The sequence below is a fragment of the Tetrapisispora phaffii genome, chromosome 6 (genome assembly GCF_000236905.1).
Source record: "Tetrapisispora phaffii CBS 4417 chromosome 6, complete genome".
NCBI lineage: Eukaryota > Fungi > Ascomycota > Saccharomycetes > Saccharomycetales > Saccharomycetaceae > Tetrapisispora > Tetrapisispora phaffii.
This window is the reverse complement of record NC_016525.1, coordinates 261,648-285,864: the sequence shown is the minus strand read 5'-3', so window position 1 is coordinate 285,864 and position 24,217 is coordinate 261,648. Positions and strand designations below refer to the sequence as shown.

At 35.1% G+C, this 24,217-nt stretch overlaps 9 protein-coding genes across 9 annotated transcripts; 7 read left to right on the top strand and 2 right to left on the bottom strand.

The window, feature by feature from the left end:
• Window positions 1-827: 827 nt before the first annotated feature.
• Window positions 828-4,184, top strand: VAC7 (Vac7p; the record flags this gene model as incomplete). Its single annotated transcript, XM_003685995.1, has 1 exon — window positions 828-4,184. One exon carries the CDS (start codon window positions 828-830, stop codon window positions 4,182-4,184), a length of 3,357 nt encoding a protein of 1,118 aa, XP_003686043.1.
• Window positions 4,185-5,171: 987 nt separating this feature from the next.
• SDP1 (mitogen-activated protein kinase tyrosine protein phosphatase SDP1) lies at window positions 5,172-6,317 on the top strand (the record flags this gene model as incomplete). Its single annotated transcript, XM_003685994.1, has 1 exon — window positions 5,172-6,317. The coding sequence occupies one exon, from the start codon at window positions 5,172-5,174 to the stop codon at window positions 6,315-6,317; it is 1,146 nt and encodes a 381-aa protein (XP_003686042.1).
• A 453-nt stretch (window positions 6,318-6,770) lies between these two features.
• Window positions 6,771-10,007, top strand: HOS4 (Hos4p; the record flags this gene model as incomplete). Its single annotated transcript, XM_003685993.1, has 1 exon — window positions 6,771-10,007. The coding sequence occupies one exon, from the start codon at window positions 6,771-6,773 to the stop codon at window positions 10,005-10,007; it is 3,237 nt and encodes a 1,078-aa protein (XP_003686041.1).
• Window positions 10,008-11,055: 1,048 nt separating this feature from the next.
• COX5B (cytochrome c oxidase subunit Vb) lies at window positions 11,056-11,508 on the top strand (the record flags this gene model as incomplete). The annotated part of the gene is made up of 1 exon (XM_003685992.1): window positions 11,056-11,508. One exon carries the CDS (start codon window positions 11,056-11,058, stop codon window positions 11,506-11,508), a length of 453 nt encoding a protein of 150 aa, XP_003686040.1.
• Window positions 11,509-12,128: 620 nt separating this feature from the next.
• Window positions 12,129-13,247, top strand: HPM1 (protein-histidine N-methyltransferase; the record flags this gene model as incomplete). Its single annotated transcript, XM_003685991.1, has 1 exon — window positions 12,129-13,247. One exon carries the CDS (start codon window positions 12,129-12,131, stop codon window positions 13,245-13,247), a length of 1,119 nt encoding a protein of 372 aa, XP_003686039.1.
• Window positions 13,248-13,629: 382 nt separating this feature from the next.
• Window positions 13,630-15,606, top strand: TPHA0F01190 (zinc metalloproteinase family protein; the record flags this gene model as incomplete). The annotated part of the gene is made up of 1 exon (XM_003685990.1): window positions 13,630-15,606. One exon carries the CDS (start codon window positions 13,630-13,632, stop codon window positions 15,604-15,606), a length of 1,977 nt encoding a protein of 658 aa, XP_003686038.1.
• A 197-nt stretch (window positions 15,607-15,803) lies between these two features.
• PFK26 (6-phosphofructo-2-kinase) lies at window positions 15,804-18,191 on the bottom strand (the record flags this gene model as incomplete). The annotated part of the gene is made up of 1 exon (XM_003685989.1): window positions 15,804-18,191. The coding sequence occupies one exon, from the start codon at window positions 18,189-18,191 to the stop codon at window positions 15,804-15,806; it is 2,388 nt and encodes a 795-aa protein (XP_003686037.1).
• Window positions 18,192-18,858: 667 nt separating this feature from the next.
• On the bottom strand, window positions 18,859-20,541 carry MDM30 (SCF ubiquitin ligase complex subunit MDM30; the record flags this gene model as incomplete). Its single annotated transcript, XM_003685988.1, has 1 exon — window positions 18,859-20,541. The coding sequence occupies one exon, from the start codon at window positions 20,539-20,541 to the stop codon at window positions 18,859-18,861; it is 1,683 nt and encodes a 560-aa protein (XP_003686036.1).
• Window positions 20,542-21,034: 493 nt separating this feature from the next.
• Window positions 21,035-23,107, top strand: ART5 (Art5p; the record flags this gene model as incomplete). Its single annotated transcript, XM_003685987.1, has 1 exon — window positions 21,035-23,107. The coding sequence occupies one exon, from the start codon at window positions 21,035-21,037 to the stop codon at window positions 23,105-23,107; it is 2,073 nt and encodes a 690-aa protein (XP_003686035.1).
• Window positions 23,108-24,217: the final 1,110 nt, after the last annotated feature.

The window sequence follows — 24,217 nt, the reverse complement described above, 5'->3', positions numbered from 1 at the left end:
ATATAAATATATGTTATATATTTTCCAATAATCTGATCATCGATCAAAGTCAAAATTTATGTTCGTGTAAGGCGACATCATCATGGTGCCAGTAATCAATAATTTAAGTATCTATAGTCTAATAATGTTCAAAGTACATAAGGTGTAATCATCTGTTGAACTTCAATAGAAGGTTATTATATCATTTGCTATTATTAAACCAATATAGTTTAGAAACTGTAGGAATGTGACAATTTGCTAAATTATCAGAAGTTAATCAAATGGCAATTGGTCAGAGTGTCACATTTGATTTTTTTGGCATATTCCCAAAGCAAATGGAGACATATCTCTGTATTCTTCGGTAAAACTGGCCATATCATCGGCTATATAAGTTACTTTACTAACTAATCTTAGCATTGTTTAAGTTCCATCAATAGTAATTTCTCCTTAAGAAGGTAACGTTTGCAGTGCTTACTGAAACAACATCCACGGACGGGTAACTACACCCATTTTCCCATATTTTTAGGATTTTAGTATATAAAGCAATGTTAAAATAAGTTAATCTATTGGTTAAACAAACATGGAACTAGGATTCAAAGTATATACCACTACTGACCAGTAAGTGTGACACATTATATCGTTATATAACTCAAGTTGAAGACCTGTTTTGGACCGAATTCTGCCAGTTCTTTCTGCAAAAGTATCACAAAAATCTAATAACTTAATTAGCTGCTATTTGTACACATTACTAATACCATTCTCCAATATTATTTTATTTAAGTTCAAATTTTAATGAAACACAATTGTTTTTACTGAATAGATTACGGTTACAGATTTAAATACGCAAAATGAATGGAGATCATCATAAATTTCTAGTTGAAACTGAAATGGTGGATACTCCGGCAGTTAATATCATGCCCACAACCATACCTGCTGGCACTACTGCCGCGATCAATCAAGACAATAATAAACCACAATTAATCAATAGTCCCAAGTATGAATCGCAAAATCCAATTCCATTGAAAATGGATAATGCTTCAAGTCAATCTAGAGAGATTGACCAGAAACAATCTGTAAGAAATTCTCATATTAAAGAGCATACGTATCCACAAGGAACTGATGTATCAGACGCAGCATTGAAATCAATACAGAAACAACCTTTAAATGATAAAAAAATTACTAATACTATGGATAATACACAAATAGAGGATGGTTCTTCAAGAATACCATCAGCGTCTGTAATTACAAATTCCAATTTGGATCAAAATGATCTTAATAATAGAGTTACTCAAGATATGATAAAGGACAGTTTACAGCATATGATACATAATGAAGGCTATAATAACGTTCCTGATCACGAAAACAATAATTTTACATCTTTGTCATTACCATCAAAAACTGACTATACTGGGAAAGTACCGACTATAACAACTCCAATTAGTTTAACTTCAAATGTGGAAAGTACTTTGTTTTCTGGAAATCAACATAATAAATCTCAGAAAGCTACAGATTTGAGACCCGCAAAAATCATAGAGAGGCCTTCCATGCAACTTTTAAACTCTAAGAGAAATTTTACTAGAAGATGGACGACCAAAATTAATGAAAAAACTAACTCAGAATTCCATAATGCATGTGGAAGAAAAATAATAGCAGAAAATAATATAAAAAACAATGGCTATAATAACTACAAAGAACTAAAAAGTAACAGTATCAACAATAACAACAACAGCATTAACAACAACAACAACAATAATAATAATAACAGTAATAATGGTAACAACAATGGGAACAGTAATCATAATAGCTTTATTAATAACAGTAAGCCAAATAACGATACTATAAATGTAAAGCAACTTCAAGGGAAAAATAAAAGTACAGATGCATTAGCAACTAATATTGCTACTCTTAAAAACAGTGATGACAATATACAGCATAGTGATGGTAACGACAATGAAGTTTTAGTACATCCTACAAAAACCGACTTCTTTGCAGCTAGGTTAGCATCTGCCGTTGGTGAGAGAGAGGCTAGTGATTCAGAAGAGACTTTTGTATACGAATCGGCCGCAAATTCAAGCAGACACGTAGCAGCTATCAACACCATTGAAAGTGCTATAGAAGGAAATGATCAACAGGTATTTAAAAATGGCAATGTACAACTAAACAGCAACACAAATAAAACTTACGGGATTGCTCCTAAGATGAGTGTTCCATTATTGAATACGAATAAGAAATTCTTGAACAAAATTAAAAATCAAAGACATACCAGTATGGGCGCAGCTCCCTTGGGTAATAAAATGTCAGTTTCAAATGTGCATACAAATGTACCGACTTCTAATCCAAATAACATGCTAAATTACGCTAATTCGAATATAAGTCCGACCAGCAGAACATTTCAGTTGGTACCAGACGATCTATCAAGCTTAAGGTCTTCTAATTCTATGAGATCTACTTCTTCAATTACCCAATCACCATCGCATGGAATACATATGGCGACTAGTAATGGCAACCTGATTCACTCACCAACTCATAAAATGCATGTTAATACAAATGGGGTAAACCCACAAGTTAGACTACGTAACTCTGGAATGTTGAATAAAAATAATGGTCCATCGAGGAATGTATCCCATAACAATCAGGCCATGAGACAGAACTCAGGCTATAGGCAGAGAGCACCAAATAATTCAAATAATCATGAAAATAAAAGGAAATTAAGGACGACTGCATCGCGAATTTTTGACACTAATGGCGCCCCACTGCGGAAATATTCAAGTATACCAGATAATGTAAACTTAGAAGATTTTATGGAGGAGCCAAAGGAAATACAACCATCAACTACTTTAAGCAATAGTGTTGTGAGGAATGATCACTTTCTTGACTATCATGATAATGTACAAAACAATTCACATAATAATGGCTTCAATACTAATTTTACTAACAACACTATTCAGGAAGAAGATAGCGATATAAACGATGAAAGTAATAATACCAAAAAATCAGTCAACCCACAACATTCTAATTCCATCGTTAACACCGAGTCAACAAGTGAAAATAAAAATAAACAAAATGCATATCATAATACAGAAGATCATCCAAATATGTCAAATAGAAATGATGATAATATGCATGAAAATAATACTCATGTACTTGAAGATGATGAGGATGATGACCGGTCGATGTTTTTCTATAATCATGGAGGTGATTTGGGGACCCGACCTCAAATATCCGACTATGAAGATAACGATGAACTAATTGAATCAGATGGTGCTGACGTTGATCCCAGGTTGTATGATACATATCCATACTATGAAAGTGATAATAGATATGGGAAACGGCGCCCAGAACATGGTTCTAATTACCAAGATTATAGCTTATACACGGGCAATACTAATCGCCATGAAAGTTATTCATCTCAGTTTGCAAATAATAAAGGGTTTCAAAATTATAACGAAAACCAATTTGTCGGAGACGATGATATCAATGAACAAACTCCTTTAAGAAATAATCAATTTTATTACGGAGATGAAAGCAATAACTCACCACATAATTTTGTTACTAAAAAATCATCATGGTCAAAGATCAAATATTGTGTTTATTTCTCATTATCTGTGGTATTCTTAGTAACGATTGGTTTTATCTTAGGATTTTTGCTGGCAACAAATAAAGAGTTACAAGGATTGAACGTTGTATTTATCGACAATATTATTAGTAGTACCAGCATTTTGCTATTTGATTTAACTTGTGGAGCATACAACCCTGGATTTTTTACCATCAATGTTCAAGATGCTGATATTGATATATTTGCTAAAAGTATATATGTGACCGAAAATGACTATAATTTTAAGAGAAAAAATAAAGTGTTGGAAACGGTATTATTAGGAACAATAAGCTCACTTGAGTCGCCATTAGAATTTAGAGGTGAATTCTTCAGAAGAAGATATGATGTTTCATCTTCAAGCGTGAAATTATTAAATCCAGGCAAAAATAAGGTTGCTTCGGATCCCAATGGAGACAATGCCATCAACATCGAGAGTGATGTCGAAAAATGGAAACAGCTGATAAAACATGATTACGAACTATTAATCAAAGGGAGTTTGAAATATAGAGTGCCATTTTTCAATACTGAGAGATCTGTCTCAATACAACAGAGCATCGAAGTTCATCCTGATGATAAAGACAAAGGCGATGATTATCTATCATTATTATAAACTTCGATCTCGACTTTGCATAATTATATATACATATACATAGAAACAAACATAGATGTATTTGTCCCATTACAAAGGACTCTAAATTTATCTTAAAAATCTAAATATTTATTATAATCTTAGGTGTTTTTCTATCTTAGATTTGGATGCAGGAAGCAGGTACAGGAGTTACGATCATCAGTTTATTAATCGCTAATCCGACCAAGACAAAGAGTGTATTAAATAGCAATTCGTATACAAAATAGCTAGTCAACTTAAGGCATAAAAAGATCTGTATCCAAGATCCGAACACAGAGAATTCATGACACTAAACAGAGATGAGCTTACTAAAAAACTAGGACAGTTCCACTTTTCAAGACAAAACTCCAGTTTCCAATTCATTTTAACCCTTTGACATATCCTGACTTTTTTAGAAGAACTGGATTGTGTCACGTCAGGCTTAACTGAACTCATATGCAGACAGACACTTGTATATATTCATATATCCAGTCAGTTGAGGAGCTATGTATTGCGTATAGCATTGAGAGTCTTGGCATCGTCTTCCCATTGTTCGCCTTCAGCTTGTCCTTACAAATTGTCCGTACTGGAAGAGGAACTTTTCGAAGATCGCAAGTATCGAAGTTGATGATTTTGTTACCTAAAATAACAACTTATAAATTCTTAAACCAGTTATATATAAACTTGTCTTTAAGTCTTTAGGGGTTAAGGTGTTCATATACCTGCAAAGTGTTCTTTCTGCTCAGGTCAAGTACATATATAAATATATATATATATATTTATATATGCGTGTGTGTGGATACGCATTCGCTGTGCTATATTGCAATTTTAAACTACAATCATTTATTGGTACTGAGACATATTTGTGGAAACTCTTGCCAATACCTTCAAAAAAGAACGAAAAACATATTCATCCAATAGTTTAAGAGTGAAACTTTTGTTTCCCTATCATATTCCTATAATTCACTTTAAATTATTGCTCTTTGTGAAATGAATGTTAGAGATTATGGCATGGATTATGCTAACAATTTGGTTGCTATTGATAACACTATTTCAAAAATGTCGAGTATCGATATAAGTTGCAAAACAAAAATATGTTCGAATAGAAATACGAAGAAATTATCTTTGAAGCTTAACAATAATGACAAACTCAAAGATAATCTTACATACGATAAATTGGACAATGCACCATCGTTAAGTGATTTAAAATCACATAATTCCGATACACACATCTACACACTGCCAAAGAAGAAATTACCTAATGTTATTATTAAAAAATCTAAATCCACTAATTCTAGTCCCGTTGAACCTTCAATTGCATCTAAGATGCGTGATATAAAGAGGAACCAGACGTTACCAGTATCCATAAATACTACAAATGTAAATACTATCAACAAGGATGGAACAGAATTTATCAACACATATAGTAATATGAGATTACAAACGTTGACCCCAACTTCATCATTACCACAATCCGAAACTGAAAGTCACTTTTTACCGTTCGATAAACAATTTTTACCCATTACTGCTTTGAACAATATAGATAATACTGGATACTCAAAAGAAGTCCACGAAGAATTTGCATACCCACATGGCCCAATGCTAGTCATTGAACCGTATATTTACTTGTATTCAGAACCTTCACTAACTGAAATATGTGATTTTGACATTGTAATAAACGTGGCCAAAGAGATACCAAATCTCGGCCCATTAATACCAAATAACTTAAAACTTGATTATTATCATATTCCATGGACACACAACTCAAAAATATTCTTAGAATTAAAGCATGTCACCGATATCATGCATTCTGGTGTAATAGCCAAGAAAAAAATACTTATACATTGTCAATGTGGTATATCAAGATCAGCGTCATTGATCGTAGCATATATAATGAGGTATAGTAAGTTATCATTGAATGATGCATATGATAAATTAAAAAATATCGTAACGTTAATAAGTCCTAACATGAGTTTAATTTTTCAACTAATGGAATGGAATGACTTTTTAAAAAACGAGAAATCATCATCAAACGATATAAAACAACCACAAGAACAAGATGAAATTGACCACCGTCAAAATACAACTAACGATATTTCATTAATACAAACACATCCTGAACTTCTCAATACTTAAAAATTTGAGAATTCATAATTTCATCCTTATCACTATATTTAATTCAATGTTCCCCATCTTACATGTAACAGCATAGATATTCATCAATAATACCGTCATGAAATTGAAACATAGCTGTAATATCTCATAAATATAAATACTTTACATATTATATACAGCGTATAAGTTTTTTTCGAATAAAGGGAAATTCTTCTTACTTATATTATATATCTTCTTTTATAGCCATTTGAATGTTATTTTCATATTTTGAAGCCTTTGCCAATTCTTAAAATTGAAAAATATTCAAATATTAAATATTTTAAAACAGCACAAGTCGATAAACACGATAGTTTGTATCGTACTTAGTAGTACTATTGATATATTTTAAAACTACAAATATTATAATTACTAGGATATATTATTGAGACCGCTTTAGGTTACAAGTAACTGTTCTGAGCTTCGATAAATGAAAATATGAGTGACAATGGAAATGAACCACCTGTCAAGAAAAGGTCACTTAGCAGTTACCTTTCTAACATGAGCAGTAGACGTCAAGAGTTGGAGCAAATTGCCATTGATCAGAAGATAAAGGAAGAAGAGGATCAGGTTCGTATGGAAAAGGAGCAACAACGATTAGAAAGAGAGAAATTAGAAAGAGAGAGATTAGAGAAGGAGAGATTGGAGAAGGAAAAATTAGAGAAAGAAAGACTGGAAAAGGAAGATTTGAAGAATGAACCACTGGAAAAAGAATCTAGGGAATATGATAAACAAGAACACAAAATATACACACAAGAAGCTACCAGTGACGAAAAATTAAATGCCAATATAACCAAAGAGAACTTACATAATGACATCAAGACAGAAGATAAAGAAGAGTCACCTGTAAACATTAACAAAGATAATATAACTTCCGATTTAACTGATATAAATCATTATAGTAGCATAAATGAAAACGACACTTCTACCAATGTTAATCTTGGATCAATTCTCAGGGTAGACTTAAAGAATATATTAGTGGAACCGAAAAAGAACTCATTTTCTGACAGTGATAATGACGATGGGGATAATAATGATTTAGATGATTTTGTTGTTTCTGATGATGAAATACTAAGTGATGCACCAACTGAACCAGAGCCCCTTCCGAAAGCAAAATTAACAAGACTGGTAAGATCAGATCAAGTATCTAATAGAAAATCCAATTCTCGTAAGAAGTCAAATGAGAACACTGACTCAGATTTATCTGATATCGAAGATAATAAATACAATGTATTATCTAGCAGTGTATTTGCAGATGAATCGTTTACAGCAAAGGATGGAATTCGCATGATTCATTCCTCACCTTCTAAATTGAAACGTGAACAAAAATTCATTAGAACAAAAGCAGAAGTGTCTTCTTCCTCGACACCTTCATTAAAAGTTAGAAAACCAAAAAAAAGCATTTATCGAGATGCTGGTGGAAGATCGAAATTACAAATAGCATGTGATAAGGGGAAGTTTGAAATAGTTAAAAGATTATTAGAGGAAGGTGAAATTGATGTAAATGATCAAGATAATGCAGGTAACTCTTCACTTCATGAGGCTGCCCTGAACGGGTACATAGACTGTGTGAAACTTCTTGTCAAATATGGTGCTAATGTGAATTTAATCTCTTATGAGATGTTCAGAGATACACCATTAATTGATGCAGCTGCAAATGGGCATCTGGATGTAGTTAAATTTTTGTTAGAGAAAGGAGCCGATCCAACAGTTGTAAATGCGAAAGGATTAAATGCATATCAATCCATTGAAGAGGAAGAGGACTACAGCAGTGATGTTATAAATGATATAATGCAAATAAAAGCATGTCTAATGGAAGCAAGTGATAAGTGGGATAGGAAGAAGGGATCCATGACTGCTACTCCTGAACCAGATCATGTAAAAAATAACGAGAAGAACAATGACGAAAATATAATGGAAGATGAATTTCATTGGACAAATATCACCTCTAAAAGTGGCAGAGAAAAACTTCTAAAGGCCTCAAGAAACGGTAATTTAACCTATGTAGGTTTATTTCTTGAAAACGGTGGCAGAGTGGATTTTAAATCATTTATTGAATCCATACGGTATGGCCACGAAGACATCACTAGTTTATATTTAGCATTTGGTGCACATGTAAATTCTAGTTTACCAGATGGTACCACTCCATTAATGGCTGCTGTTGGCAGAGGTCATATAAACATCGTTAAACTTCTTCTAGAGGCAGGAGCGGATAAGACTAAAAAGGACAAGAAAGGAAAAACTGCATTTTATTATGCCATTAATAATATACATGGGACACCAGACACAAATGAATTGAAATTGGTTGGTTCTTCTGAGGAGCTTGAGATGTTTAACTCAGGCCAGCTGAAACCCGATGTTGTTAAATATATCGTTGACAAAGGCGACGATACCAAGGTTGATAACTCTACAAGAGGAAAACATCAGAGATCTGATGTTGAGTTTAGTGAAAGTGATCAAGATGAATCCAATCGTAATAAAAAAATAGCGAAGATAGAAGTACCCAAAACCGAAGAACAATTGCTAGAAGAAAAAGCAGAAAGAAAGAGACAAGAAGAAGAGGAACTAAGGCTAGAGAAATTGAGAGTAGAGGAAGAACGACTTGCCAGAAAGAGGAAAGAGGAGGAGGAGGAAGAGGATAGAAAAAGGAGAGAAATAGAAGCAGAGGAGAAGCAAAAGAGGAAAGAACAAGAGGAGAAAGAGGAAAGAATCAGGAAAGCGGAGGAAGAAATTAGAATGAAGAAGCAAAAAGAGGAAGAAGAAGCTAGGGCTGAAAAATTAAAGAGAGAGGAAGAGGAGTATAGAGTGAAAATGTTACAACAAAAGAAAAAGAGAGAACAAGAGTTATTACAAAAACTTGCCGAGGATGAACTGAAAAGGGAGGCAGAGAAAGAGAAACATAAATTGGAAGAAGATAAGAGAATAAAAGAACTCGAACTGCAGAAAGAACGAGAACTAATTAAGAAACAAGAAGAAATAGAAATCAACCATAGACGCCAAGTCAGAGCTCTCTATCCGATTGGATTGAAACTAATCAATTTTCAAAGTGATGGTATCTTAAGTATATCGAAACTAGCAAACTGTCTGCCAATATATTATATTACTAATGTAGATGATGGGCTTAAATATGTTTTAAATTTACAAATGCTACTAGTTCTCCAAGACAAAGTATTTGGTGATGTGGAGTCAGATATTAACCAATCCAGTACTTCCATTGATATTACTAATTCTAATAAGAAGTTGCAAGTATGGAATATCTTTAGCTTCTTGTTTTTATTTGGAGGTAACAATAACCGTAAGAAAATTGACCTTGGATCAATTAGTTTGAATTCAAGGATTGTATTTGAAAAGAAAGAATTTATAAAGTTCTCATTGTTACCATTGAGATGGATCCGTTGGGAAGAGATAGATTTCCAGAAATACGAAGGAAAGTATGAAAGCGAAAATGGCAAGACGTTGACTGAGACATTGGAAGATAGTATGATCGAAATCGAACTTACAGGACCTTTCATCACAACAAAGGAGAAAATTGCAGATGACAGTGCTGTTAGAGAAGCCACCCATAAGCATGCACCATTGCAACTTAACATCGACGAGATGCCAACCAAGTTCCAGAACAGAAACGACGTGGCTAGCCTAGTCTCTCAATTAACAGTCGCCAGACCACTATGGTGAGCACCTGTCATAGCAAGCTCACGGACATTGCGACATTGCAACATTGTGACGTTAGTGACTTTAATGACTGCTCGTACAGCATGATAGACTGGCCACCAAGTAACCAAGCAACCACCCGGAAGCCAGACGCTTTAAAGGCGGCGATGGTTGTTGCTGCGTCCGTTCTCCGCGCCGTAACGAGGGGACCACGCTGGCCCAAGCAACGGGATCTGATTGGTCGAAAGTAATATCCGATTGGACCGCGCGCTGTGCTTCTGCGCTTCTGCGCTGTTGCGCTTTTTCGGTGCTGCTTCCGCGTTGTTCCTCTGCTGCTTTTTTGTTGTTGTCTGTAGGGTTTCTGCGGTCTGTTCTGGCAGGAGGCAGCAGCGACAGTTGCTGCTGCATTGTATCTGCGCGACGTGAATGGCACAGAAGCGGTGCGGGTGGCCAGAGAACAACGCAGCGCGACAACCGCTGTTTGAGTGTATGTGTATGGTGCGCAGGTTGCTCTGCATTTCCACGAAACATATCGTAGACATGTCTGGTTTTGGCCACTTGCACTGCATCATCTGTACAAAACGAACAACTTGGCCAGACGGCGACGCACACACTGTTGACCAAGTGGCCTGTGCTGCGTTGTCTCTGTCTCACGCGGGTTTGTTCCCTGTTTCCTTCCCGCAACTGCTGTCTCCCTGGCTGCGCCAATCTCTCTCGAGACAGTTATCCAGCAACAGATCTCCGCAGCGGCCAACCTCGCAAACCTCGCAAACTTCGCAATTTCCAAACTGACAGCATAATATATTTATATAAATATATGATTCAAATGAAAAATAATTATCAACCAAACGTATATAACCAACTTCTCCATAGAACACTTTTACATTTTAATCATTGTTATCGATTGTTCTGTTCTTAGCATTCATCTGTTTTCTTTGACCTTGTTATTTACATATATATAGATATTTATTTACTTCTCTGTTATTATATGACTTTCAGGTAATTTTTTTTACTTGCAATAAACAAAAAAACTAATCAGCTGCTATCTTTCAAATTTCGTTAACAGAGAACTATGTTACGCTCTTCCTTCTCTAGCATCACCCACATCGCTCAAAGAAGACTTATCCAGTCTCACGCACTTTCGAAGGCTTCCATCGCTGAACTACAGAATAGATGGGAATCTATGCCCCCTTCAGAACAAAATTCAATCGTCTCAAAATTGGCTGCAAGACAAAAATTACCTTGGACCCAATTAACTGAAGAAGAGAAAAAAGCCGCGTGGTATATATCCTATGGTGAATGGGGACCAAGAAGACCTGTCCTAGCAAAGGGTGAAGGTGTTTTCGTAACCAAAGGTGTTATCATCGGTTTATTAATTTCTTTTGGTGTATTTGCAGGTGTAAGAGAACTTGCAAGAGATGACCCAAGGACAATGACCAAAGAATGGCAATTGAAATCAAACGAATACTTACAATCCGTCAATGCAAACCCTTGGACTGGTCACGATCAAGTTCAATCGAAATAAGCACTGCTCCGTCCAATTTCCTTGAGCGGAGAGGTTCTTTTGTTTTCAACTAGATTATCAACTTTTTACTATTAACATTCATTGACCACCAGAAAAGAAATGATATAAACTGCAGGGAGAGGTCTCGGAACTATTAGATACTTGACAACTTTGTTCCTGTCTCATTGCAACGCTTGTGTCCTGCAGTTTATTATATATTTAATATTTTATATTCATATATCAATAAAAATAAAATAAACAAGAATTATTACTTTTGATCCTGATCTATCGGTGAGAAGGTGACTACCTGTCAACGATTAATGATTAATGATCAATGAGGTTGCCACATGTCATAGCTATCAAAGTAGTTTAAGCTTCGTCTTGTCAGTGTTAATAGAAAAACTCAAATTACCCGGTTTATAATTTTATGTAGTTGTATAGTTACCCAGCTTCTGAAAAATTTCTGTATAAGCCCATATCTCATCTCATCTCATCGCAATCAATGACCAGTTAAGTGGTTTGAATGCTCGGTTTAGTTGCTATAAACCACGTATCAGGTCCCTCTACATATTGAATTTGCAGCATTGGAGGCAGTTGGTTGAAAAAACCTTAAAAATCAACTGCTTAAATAAATATACCCGATGTCGTTCTCATTTGGGTTCACAGGAAATGATCTGGAAGACGATGAACTTGACGGTTCTAACTCTGTCACCAACATTGTTACTGATGCAACAATTGTTAATCCGCTAGATGAACCTCGTCTGCTTGCGGATGAAACCTTTCAACCAACATTGGAAAATCTGCAATTGATTCTGGAATCGCTATCTGGTGTAAGATTAACGTTTGAAGAATTTCAAACACCATTGACAAATACAACACTATACAGAAGAGAGTTATTCGATATCAAACACCAGTTAATGAGCGAAGATTTGGAAAATGATTCTGCTACAGACAAGACGGAACTAGAAATACTGATAGGGGGCACATCGGAAGATGTTAGAAAGAATGTTTATGAAGGTGGATTGAAATCATGGGAATGTTCTATTGATTTGGTGGATGCATTGGTTGATCTCAAGGCAAGGTATTGCACTCTATCGAATTACGATACAATATTAGAGCTAGGTTGTGGAACATCGTTGCCTACTGAATATATTTTTAAAAATCACTTACAAGAGAATGAAGATAAAGGTTTGAATCTAATTTTATCAGATTATAATAAGTCTGTATTGAGATTAGTTACAGTCCCAAACTTAATAATTACGTGGGCGAAAACTGTCTTAGATACTGTTCAGTGGAATGACTTGCAAACTAAATCTAGTCCTGATATGCCAGTGAGAGATGATGAATTGATGCTAACCCCAGAACTATTAACGCTATTCCTTTCTGATTTGAAAAATAGAAATATAACTGTGAACATCATATCCGGTACATGGAGTAGACGTTTCGACGAGCTGACTAAATCAGTAATATCTCCTAATGCTAAAAACATTATGATGTTAACTTCAGAAACTATATATCAACCCGAAAATTTGACAATTGTTGCAGAGACAATTATAGACTTAAAAACGTATTACCAACAAAATGCCATTAATCTTACATGTCTACTGGCTGCAAAGGATATATATTTCGGTGTTGGTGGTAGTATCGTTGAATTTGAAAACTATTTAACAAAACAAATCGAGTTGCAAAATCTAAATATCGTGCATAAAACATTCAAGATTGACGCTGGCTTAAAAAGATCTATAATGCATATAGAATAGAGAATTAAATAAAATATATTTAATGTTTTATAGTTGAATATAAGCTAATGTTTATGAGCGATATTTGTACATGTCATTAGCTGCTAGAGTGTAAGATTTAATATATTGTGACGTTGTTCCGCTCTGTCCGCCCACGAGATACAGATCTTAAAACTGGAAATTTACCGTCAGAAGTTAATACGTGGTTTCATAAAACGCTGTTGTGAGAGATGAGGTTTAAGAAATGAAAGTTTATTAGTTGCAACCATGTTTATTAACTTCTATTGTAACAATTACAGGTATAGAATCAGGCTATTGTCAAGCGTTGAGAAGTTTTTGTTGTTTAGAGTAAAATTTCATTGTACTACTACTCTAGTTGCTAATATCTGAAACAGAATTTACAATGTCAGGTAACATTGAGCTATTTAATTTGAATGATGGAGATGAGCTTGTCTCCCCAGCATTGATTCTTCATGGCAAAGTAAATAATGACGAAAATGGCAAATCTATTAAAGTGTTTCACCCTCAATTGCCATCTCTGTCGTACCCTATTAATGAAAACCACTTCAGAGCTACTGTCATATTAACTCCAGGTGAAAATAAATTCACTTTAAGTACAGATACAGGAAATAGTACAAGCATTATTAAGGTTAATTACACACCAATGTTAAACGATCAACCGATTCATTTATGTCTCCTAGTTGCTAAAGATTCCGAATATGTATATGACTCTCCAAAGACTCAGATAGAGAAAGAAGGTGGCCATGGTTTGGAGCTCGCCATTAAGAAAATGAAACTAGGTGGCAGATTAATGCAAGCATATACCAATGAACAAATGTTACGTAATGGATTTGGTAACAGAACCTTTCAATTTGTAGAAGAATTTGCAAAGGATACTTTGTTTAAATCTCAGCAAGCAATGAGATCAACAATCAAAGTTCATATTTTACACAGTGACAGGACTGTAAGTGAGATTCGTGATCACGATGTTGCTCAACAAAATAGATCAGCAAAGAGATCCGGTGCTCTGTATGAGTTCGCAATGGAAGCTATGGTTAAATATGGTGGCCCATTCGTAACTAGTGAAAAACCAGTTCAGGCTGCTGTTATGTTTATGGATGCTCATTGGGATAAAATATTCATCACAGGTCATGCTGCACTGGGTGGTGGTAATGATATGTTCAAACTAGCCATATTTGGTTCCCACGGTTTATATTCGTGGCCATCAACTATGGAGGATATTGTCGAATATTTCACTGACAGTACCCTTGTATCTAAGGAAGAGGTTGCAAATGACAATGATGAATGTGGTTCTCATTGGGAATGTTTAACTGTAACTTTAGGTGCTTTCTTGCATGAAATTGGCCACTCACTTGGGTGTCCACATCAAGAATACGGTGTTATGTTAAGAGGTTATCCTGTCTTTAATAGATCTTTCTTGACTAAAGAAGCCTTTTCAACCAGAACTAATAGTTATGGTGTTGCTGCCCCTATTGCAGATGATACCGAATGTAGATGGCATAGACTTGATTTATTAAGATTTTTATATCATCCTTCGTTTACACTACCTTCTGATTATTATGATGAGACATTCTCCAGACCTAGTAAAATAGGTTCTTTTACTTCTCCAAGAGCATCTGTTTTCCCATTAGGCGAGAAAACCTGTCAAATAAAGTCTGATACCGGTGTATATTCCATTGAAATATTTTGCGGTGACTTAGCTCATGGATATTTTGAATATTTACCAAAGTCTTTGGGTGGCACTGGCCCACAGAAAAATATTACTTTGACTTTAGAAGATTTTCATAAGAAAATTCCTGACCATTTATTAGCTAAATTTGGTAATTCTTTTGGTGTTAAAATATTATCTATTAACGCTCCGGAAGCATATATTGAAGATTTTGCCTCCTTATTGAACGTTGAGTATATATCAATGGGCGATTATGGATTCGATGAATCAATTAAAGGCATTAAATCAATTACATTTGGTAGTACTACAGCAGGAGATTCTACTGGAATAATAGCATTTGACTCAAGAAAAGTGAACTGTGTTAGAGTTTTCCATGGACATGCTTTAGATGGTTTACAAGTCTTTTCAAAAGGAGCTGTTGCTACATTCGGTAATGAAACTGCTAAATTTACCGATTTTGAAATAGAAGAGGATGAACATATTACAGGTTTTAATGTAAGATCAGGTCAATGGATTGATGCAATTCAAATTTTAACTAGCAAAGGCCGTAAATCTGAAATGTTAGGTAATCCTACTGGTGGTGGATTAGGCTTATTGTCTCCACCTGATGGATTCCATATCCTTGGTCTGCAAGGTACAATTTCTCAATGGGTTCAAGGTGTAGGTATCATTTATGGTGAATTGAATTAGATTGTTATATAGACTTAAATAAATTTAATAAATATCAAACTTTCTTTTTGTATCTTAGATTGATTTGAAATATAGCTACAAAAAATCATTGACGTTCAAATAAAAATATTTCATTACACATTCATATGACAGGATCTACTCTACTATTGACACTGTTTATATTTTATTTAATAATTATTTCATTTTTGAAAATTAATTTAACTATTGTTTTCATTATCATTATCGTTATCATGGTTAATCGCCTGATCATCACAATACTCAGAAATTCGAGAAGGCTCCTTCAGATTTTTTAATCTTCTTTCTAATTCGGCAATTTCGAATTGAATTTCTTTTTTACGATCTTCAGCTTTTACATAACCTGTATTGGAATTGGATGTTGCTCTTGGATTCATATCTTTCCTGACGGATTTTGATCGAATGGGTTTCCCCCCTCTGTCTGTATTATTGATTTCAGAGCCAACAGGTGTAGAAACTTCATCATAGTCATCTGATACTCCATTATTGTAATCATCTAACTGACTTCTCGGACCAGGGTTCGAAACAGATCTATTTTTTGTAGTTGGGGCGGTTGGAACTACAGAGTATCTTCTTTCTTTATTTACGAGGCTAATTTCTCTGACTTTAGTGGTGTTCAGAACAGATTCAGGGACTTTGTAAAAACTATCTTTTTCCTCATTGTATTCATATAAAGTCCATGAAATTCCGTAGGGCTTTAAGTCCAAACAATACACGCAGTGTAAAGGAATGTCTAAGTTAGCGATAGTATCAGTTCCTAGATTTAAGAAATATCCTAATAAGACACGAGCGATCACACGGTGAGTCACTATTAAAACATTATCTTCAATTCTTTCAATTTCAGTAATTACAGACTTAACACGATTAATCACATCCGTATAAGATTCTCCACCGATACCTGGGTATCTGTAACGTAATTTATCTCTTTGACGTTCTGCATAACCTTCTGGATATTTCCTTTTTATTTCTGCATAAGTCATACCTTCGCAATTACCTGCATTCAGTTCCTCTAGCATTTTCATTTCTTTGGTAGGATAATCAGCTTCATCAAAGTATTTAATAGTTTCACAACATCTACGACGTGGCGAGTGCCAAACAAAAAATTCATTAACTTGATGGTCCTCGTCTCTCCTTGGATTTTTATATTGTTTCTCAATTTCCGCATTATGAAATATCTCCCTGCGTTCATTGATAAATTTTGTTAATGCTAACGCATATTTTTCTCCTCGTTTAGTCAAATGTGAATCACCACCGATCCTACCTGAAACGTTATACTCACTCTCACCATTTCTTGATATCCATATCTGTCTATATGCCAAAGAGAAGTTTAAGAGATAATATACTGTTTGAGAAGCCAAAAACCCCTGAATTTTGTAAGATATAACTTTCTTACTAATATCAATCATTTTAATGTAAGGAATATCCTCGGAGTCCTCTATCGGCTCATAGGCCTTGGTGTAGTTGCTCAACCTTTCCTTAAAATCTCTTAACGATGTTGTGGGGTCTTTACCCTTATAATCTGGTCCGCATAATTTTAATTGGATATTTCTTTCTACCACAAATTTGTCTGAACAGACTGTTTCCAAAAATAAAACTTGAATGTCTTTTGATCTTTCTCTGATAGTATTTAAGACGTGTTTCCTTCTTTTTCTTGAAGTATTAGTTGCATCAAAAATACCAACGGAACCCTTTCCATTTAACAAATAATCCAACAGTTCCTGTAACGTATCCATGGCCCATTTTTCCCTTAATTGTTTTGATTTTTGATTATCAGGATCAAAAAACGTCGAATCTTGTTCTTGTAAACCATGCTCTTTCGCAAATTGTCTTCTTGTGTTACCTACATTAAAGGCTCTGCAATAGTATAATAAATAATTCAAATAACGTGATAATTTGTTGGTAATAAACGATTTACCTGTTGCTGGTAAACCAACCATAATAATAATTAGTTTAGAACCCGCATCTTCGGTGGAGATAGTCCCATCTGGTGAAGTTTTGGACTTGGTTAACCCTGGGACATCTAAAGTGGTTGGAATTTTCTTTGGATGTGTGAACCTAGATGGTGATATCATTCCAGAAGGAATATTATTCTCGTTATTTTTATTTGGAGATCTGTTCGGAGTTGACCCATGTTGTAAATGTAAGTTACCAGTAATCAGATTAGATTTCAAAAGAGCCTTTATTGATGGTTCTGTATTTGAATTGATTTTATTTAGTTTTAACAGATTCATCGCACTGCTTTCTCTTGAAACATTGGGCGTATCTTCCCTTGAAGTTCCTGGAGAGTTCCATACACTACCAACCGGCGTATCACTCAATGGCCTCTTTAAGAAACTGGTAGTTTTGTATAAACCCTGCTCCTTATCATCTAAAAGAGAATCCTTGTTGGTAAGAATTCTAACATGTTTTTTACTGTTAGGTGCACTATTTGACGTACTGTTAGTGGGAGACACATCATTGTTGCTAGTTTTACTTAATGTACTAGATGCTAGACTATCAATACTACTAGAACTTATACTTCTATCGATTTCCTCACCATTTGGTTGTGCTTGAGATGTAGTGTTTTCCATAGAGTTCAATATTATAATTCTTTTTATTCTTAATATAAATTAAATAACACAATCAGTTATAAATTGCATAAAATGCATATATGGAATGGTGCAAAATTATCTTTACAAAATACCTTTAAAAGAATAATTATTGGAAAAATATTCTATAACCCTTTATAATATCCTTGATCTGAAAATCTAAATAACACGATCACTGCTGTTGTAGATGGTAATATACAGGATATATAAACTACTACTAAACAAAGTAATCCTTTTTCAGCTTGGTAGATTTAATAAATATACAAATAACGATTACTGAAATATATTACACTTCCATAAATAGTTCATTTACGAATTTTATTGTGTTGAAATTTATAGGTATATTTAATTTTTTGGCGACACGTTAAAGTTAGGCCTTGAAAACTTTTAGAATTTAAACATTTTAAGGTCAGCCAGGTATATAAATGTAGTGTGTTATTAATTGTAATTAAATGAATGCATATGAAATGAGGTCGCAGATGTTTTAAAATCGATGGTATCTGGTACATGATTGCATGATTATGTCTTTTTTGCGATTTGTTTGAAAAGAGATCGATTTGTCGAATGCTTTCATGCTATAGCTTAATATTCTCATAATTATCTAAAGCCATCTTTGTATATATTTACTTAAATGATCATGAAATATTCTTCAATGCAATTTTTGGCTTATTTCAGTTATATGCTTGATGTGTTTCTCTAATAATAATCGATAGTTCTCATTCATTATAAACCTTTTATCATTCCAATTAAAAGATTTGAAATATTTGCCAAAATGTAATACTGAGATATTGAAAACAAACTGCTCCAACTTGGGACCACTCAATAAATTTTGACCCTGAGTATAGGTTCTACTTGTTCTAGTTATAGTCCCGTTACTATCCATGTGTATTCTATGTACTGTATTTTCGAATATTATTACTTTCATGCGTGTGTCAAATTGCTGAATATACCCAATGTTTTCCATATTCAACTGTAGCTTATTATGGATGGGTAGGTTCCAATATGACAGGGCCACTTTCTCTTCTCGAACTATACCTTTATAAGAAAATAGCTGTGGGTATAAAACATAATCGAATGAATCAAGTTCATTATTTGTTGGAGTCCAGAGATGATTAATTATAGCAAGGTATTTAAAAACATCTGATCTCATATTTTCGGGACATATAGTACTTTCTTCAACAGGTATGGGGTCGTTTTCAATTGCTATGTTTTCACATACTTCTTCAAGAAGCATGTTTAAGAGATCTTTACCACGGAGTGGGTTGAAGAATTTTCTAAAAAAGAGTTCTCTAGATTCTCGATATCCAGTTCGACCATAAGCTTCCAATAAAATGGATAACATGTTCTGTTTATTCACAAGTTTAAAGCGTAGAGTTTTATCAATAATTATGTAACAAACATGTTCTTTGCCATTACCTCTAATGGTCAAAATATTGTTGGAAATTACCGATATTACATGGTACTTGTTTAAAAGATACTGTAAGATGACTAACCGTAAAATTGGCCTTCCAGCATTGGCTTTGGAATATATACGCAGCAAACTATAATTGTTTATGCAAGTATAGTTATCATTGTTTTGGTATACTCCTTTTAAATTATTATTTAAATATGTCGATATTTCCAATACTCTCTGTACAAGAGAGTGGTCTAAAAAATCATCGATTGTAGTGAATTTGCTAACAATATGTTTCTCAAAGGAGCGATAGAAAATAGCTCTATAACAATGCAAATAGTGATAACTTGGATCTATTAAAGATAGGGGCAATAAAACATTTGATTCTAAGTCAAAAATATCGGAAGACAATAGTATTTTGGGATAAAATTCTTCTATGAACAAGTTTGTCAGTAATGTCAAATTTAATCTTTTGCATATAGAGGTGATCTCAAAAGATTGATTATAAATCTTTTCCTTATAACTGTTAATACTGGTATTAATAATATTACTTAATGCAAAATAAATATCGTAATCACTCTCCATGATAATTTGCTTAGACTTTTCAACGTATGATGTTGCTGAGTTCAGATGAGTTGTAATTGTTTTGACCTTATTTAGAATGTCATGCTCCATTACAAAATACCTTTTATAGAAATAAAACCATTGTGTACCTATTTCAAAAATTGCATCCCTATGACAATTAATATGACTTTGTAATATCAAATCATCGTCTATGTGGCATGTCCAGTTTCTTCGAGATATCTCCTTCCAGAATTCTAAATACAATATTAAGTTGCTAAGTTTCTTATTGCATAACCTGAGTTTCAGTATGTCCTTTATATCCAAGTTTTCACAGATAATAGAGAGAACCTCAGTCGGCAGCTCTAGATATTGCATTATTGAGTACCTGAAATAGTTTGGTTAACTAAAATTGTTGTGTACACAAACCAAAATGACCCATTGTTTCCTGGGAGAGTGAAATTGTCAGCTTTTAGATATTACATAATAAACCAGATTAAACATTGATTCAGATATATATATATATATATATATATATCTTTAACTAACTGACAGGACCTTTTTAGTTAGAATCATTTATTTATTTAACATAAATTTCAATATTCGTTTAAGGCAGTCATCGCCGATTGGAAAATAATATCAAACAGAATATCAATTATCACTTTAAAGAATTGATAATATATGTTTAGAAGTTAATTTAATCAACAGTTTAAGACGGTATTAGTTGGATTACAAGTAAGCACTTTGACTTTTACAGTTGGATCTAAATAGTTACTATCACTCTCTATATTAAGGAGATTTCGCTGTTATTGTAGCTTTTCAAGAAAAGAATAGGTATTACGAATAGCTTTAAAAAACAACTACCAATAAAATGTTTTCGAAAACATATTTAACTGGTGCAAGCAATTCTGCCAAGAAAGCTAAGTCGCCGGTTGTATATTTGGATATACGGGTAGATTCCCCATATAAAGATATCATTATTTTGCAAGGGTCACCATTAGAGACAGATCCATATATTTTAAGTGGTAAGTTGGTGTTTTCCTTGAATGATGATGTTGTAGTCAAGAAGGTTTCATTAAAATTTACAGGTGTTTTTAAATTGGAATTTATGCAATATGGTCGTTTTAAAAATGCCGGTAAATTAGCTTCTGTAATAAAGGAGAAAGATAAGATATTTGAGGCTACGTTTGATAATTTATTGATTTCCCCCCAGGGGACAATAACAATAGGATCAGACACAAGACACAACTCTATGTATAATACTGAGGAACCTGGAAATTCGACGTCAAATTTTGATGGTATGGCAAGAACAAGTCCAAATGTATACACTAATGACAATGCTAGAGATAGTACGCCAAATTTGGAATCATCTGATAATGATAGAAGTCAAGCGAGTAAAAGTAAATATTTATCCTCTGGTCTATCTAAATTAATTAAAAAGAGTTCATTTTATGGAGCTAATGTATTAGAACTTCCTATCAGTGGTACCAGTGGAACTCCATACGCTCATATGCGGGAAGAGTTGAATTCAATGTCGTCTTCTACACAGATTCAATTTCAATTGCAAAAGGGAAACTATGAACTTCCCTTTAAAGTCATGCTTCCTCGTGAAATACCCGAAACAATAGAAGGACTACAAAGTGCTAGTATATTATATAACTTTGAAGCCCATATCGAAAGAGCCAGAAAAGCTAAGGGTTTTACTTCCATAATACGAGATGACAACGATAATTATTTAAATGAGAACTTAAGTTTGGCAATGACAGGAACCAGCTCAAATATGTCCTTTTATACCTACAAATGTTTCAAATATATGAGGATATTTCGGACGTTGAGTTTTGATAATCTTGCGATTCAAGAGGAAATGAAGGTCGGAAACACATGGGCTAATAAATTACAGTATGAGGTTAGTATTCCGAGTAGAGCCATTCCCATTGGCGGGTATACCCCGATCAGCATTAAGATATTCCCCTTCCAAAAGAATTATAAGCTTGAAAAGATCACTGCTACGCTTGTTCAATTCTATTCGATGAAAGATTGCAGTAATACATTTTATGATGACAGTGTAAATACTTTTAAACAGTCTATGACCGATTTCGATGGATTTGTAACCATCAATGAAAGAACCGGGACATTAATTGAGAAAGTTGAAATAGATTCAATGATAAAAATACCAGACGATTTAAAAAAATTAACCCAGGATTGCGACATCGTGAATGAACTTGTTCAAGTACGACACAAATTGACCATCCAGATATTTATGAAAAGAATTGCCGAAAACGGCGAGCAAAAGACATTAGAAATAAAAGCAAACCTTCCCGTACTGCTGTATGTTTCGCCACAGTTTGGTATTAAAGGTAGATACGTGATATTAGATAAGATTGAAGGAAATATCCACTTCAGATCCGGGAAATTTGTTAATTTATTCAATGATGGCAGTGCTAATGATATAAGTGGCATGACGGCAGCAGCTGTCAACAATTCAAATCCCTTGTTTGTCGATAACGCAGCACCTCCAAATTACCGCGACAGAACAAAAGATAAATTAATTCATTATAATACTTCAACTTCGACTGGGATGGGAAGCGTGTTGGAAACCCAAACGGCGGACACAAATGCAGCTGCGCCGGATGACGAAACGAGCAACGAACCCAGAAGCACTGTGAAGGAGGAAACTCGTGAGAATAATCGGATTATTCCGCTAAGTGCCGTGCCGACATATGAACAGACTATGAATGAGACAACGGTAAACGCAAGCACAGGCAGCATGACAATTACTACAATAACCACTACGCCGGGTGCGATCCATGGAAATGTACATCCAACGACAACGACAACGAGAGTGATGGATAACACAAGCAATAGTGCACACGCGTCTACGACTACTGAATCGAACGCAATTTACATGGTGCCCTCGCATGAATTAGCCCCGAGATATTACTAGCACCGACAACTTTACAACTATATGTATGTTTGTATCCGGTGAGAAAGTAGAAGGGTTGATATCGGCCTCGCTACGAGAGTGGCAGAAGCCATGTTGGCTCCATGTGCTGTAAATGGGTTTTCCCGAAACAGACATATGCGTGGAACCTCCCAATTACGAAATCCACAAGCAACGTGAACACGAATTTTGCGGTTCATGTGTTAATCAGCCACTCCGAATCAGATCGGATCTCAGATGTTCAATCAGCCCTCTAAAAGAGAAGCGACAATGCATAAGATCATACGACACTTTTTACCTGTTGCACTAGATGGTGCATTTTAAGATTCGAGGAACGGACGCGCAGAATGCTTCTTGAAAGTCAAGACGTTGACGCTACGGGTTGAAACTCGGCCAAGAGAGTGTTAATGCTTGTCGCGATGAATCCTTGCGTGTGTATACCCGAGTTTAGTAAGAGCATATATATATATAATACAAACGTTTCAGCATCTGACAAACAGAGCGCTTATCATTTTAAACCCACTCACTGTCGCGGTGTTCTCTGACGGCCGCCCACCCTTGCGAACACACAGTCACAAAACATTCTCAGAATCTCTGGAAAGGCGTTCCATGCTGGCCCTGCGCGGCGATTACTGGTGGATTGGAACCGTCCATGAGCAATGTCCTGACAGAAGCATCGGGAAGGACGAGTGCGCGCACGGCCTTCTGTTGGGCAGAGAACCGCTCCGATAATACCTCACGCCTATTTTCTCTGCTTCGCGGGCTTTTCCTGATTAGGCACGGACAGTCTGCGAAGCTGATGGCGTAATGGTTCGCCGATTGCTGACAGCAGGCCGCAGTGCCTAGATGGCTGGCAGCGACGACCCGCAAAGAACGCCCCTCTTCACAGGAAATCGTGGCTGACGACCGGCCTCGCGCACCCGCCAAGCAAAAACTGTGGCACGGGGCCAGCAGTCCCCTCACACGGCGCGCAAAAGTTCCCATTGCCCAGTTGGTACACAAAAACGCGCGGGGCCTTCTCTTGGCCCGCACGCCCCTCCTCGAAACTTCACTTTTGTTCAACGAAATTCTCGGTCCGGGAATTCACTTTGTGTCCATCGCCATCGGCCCCTC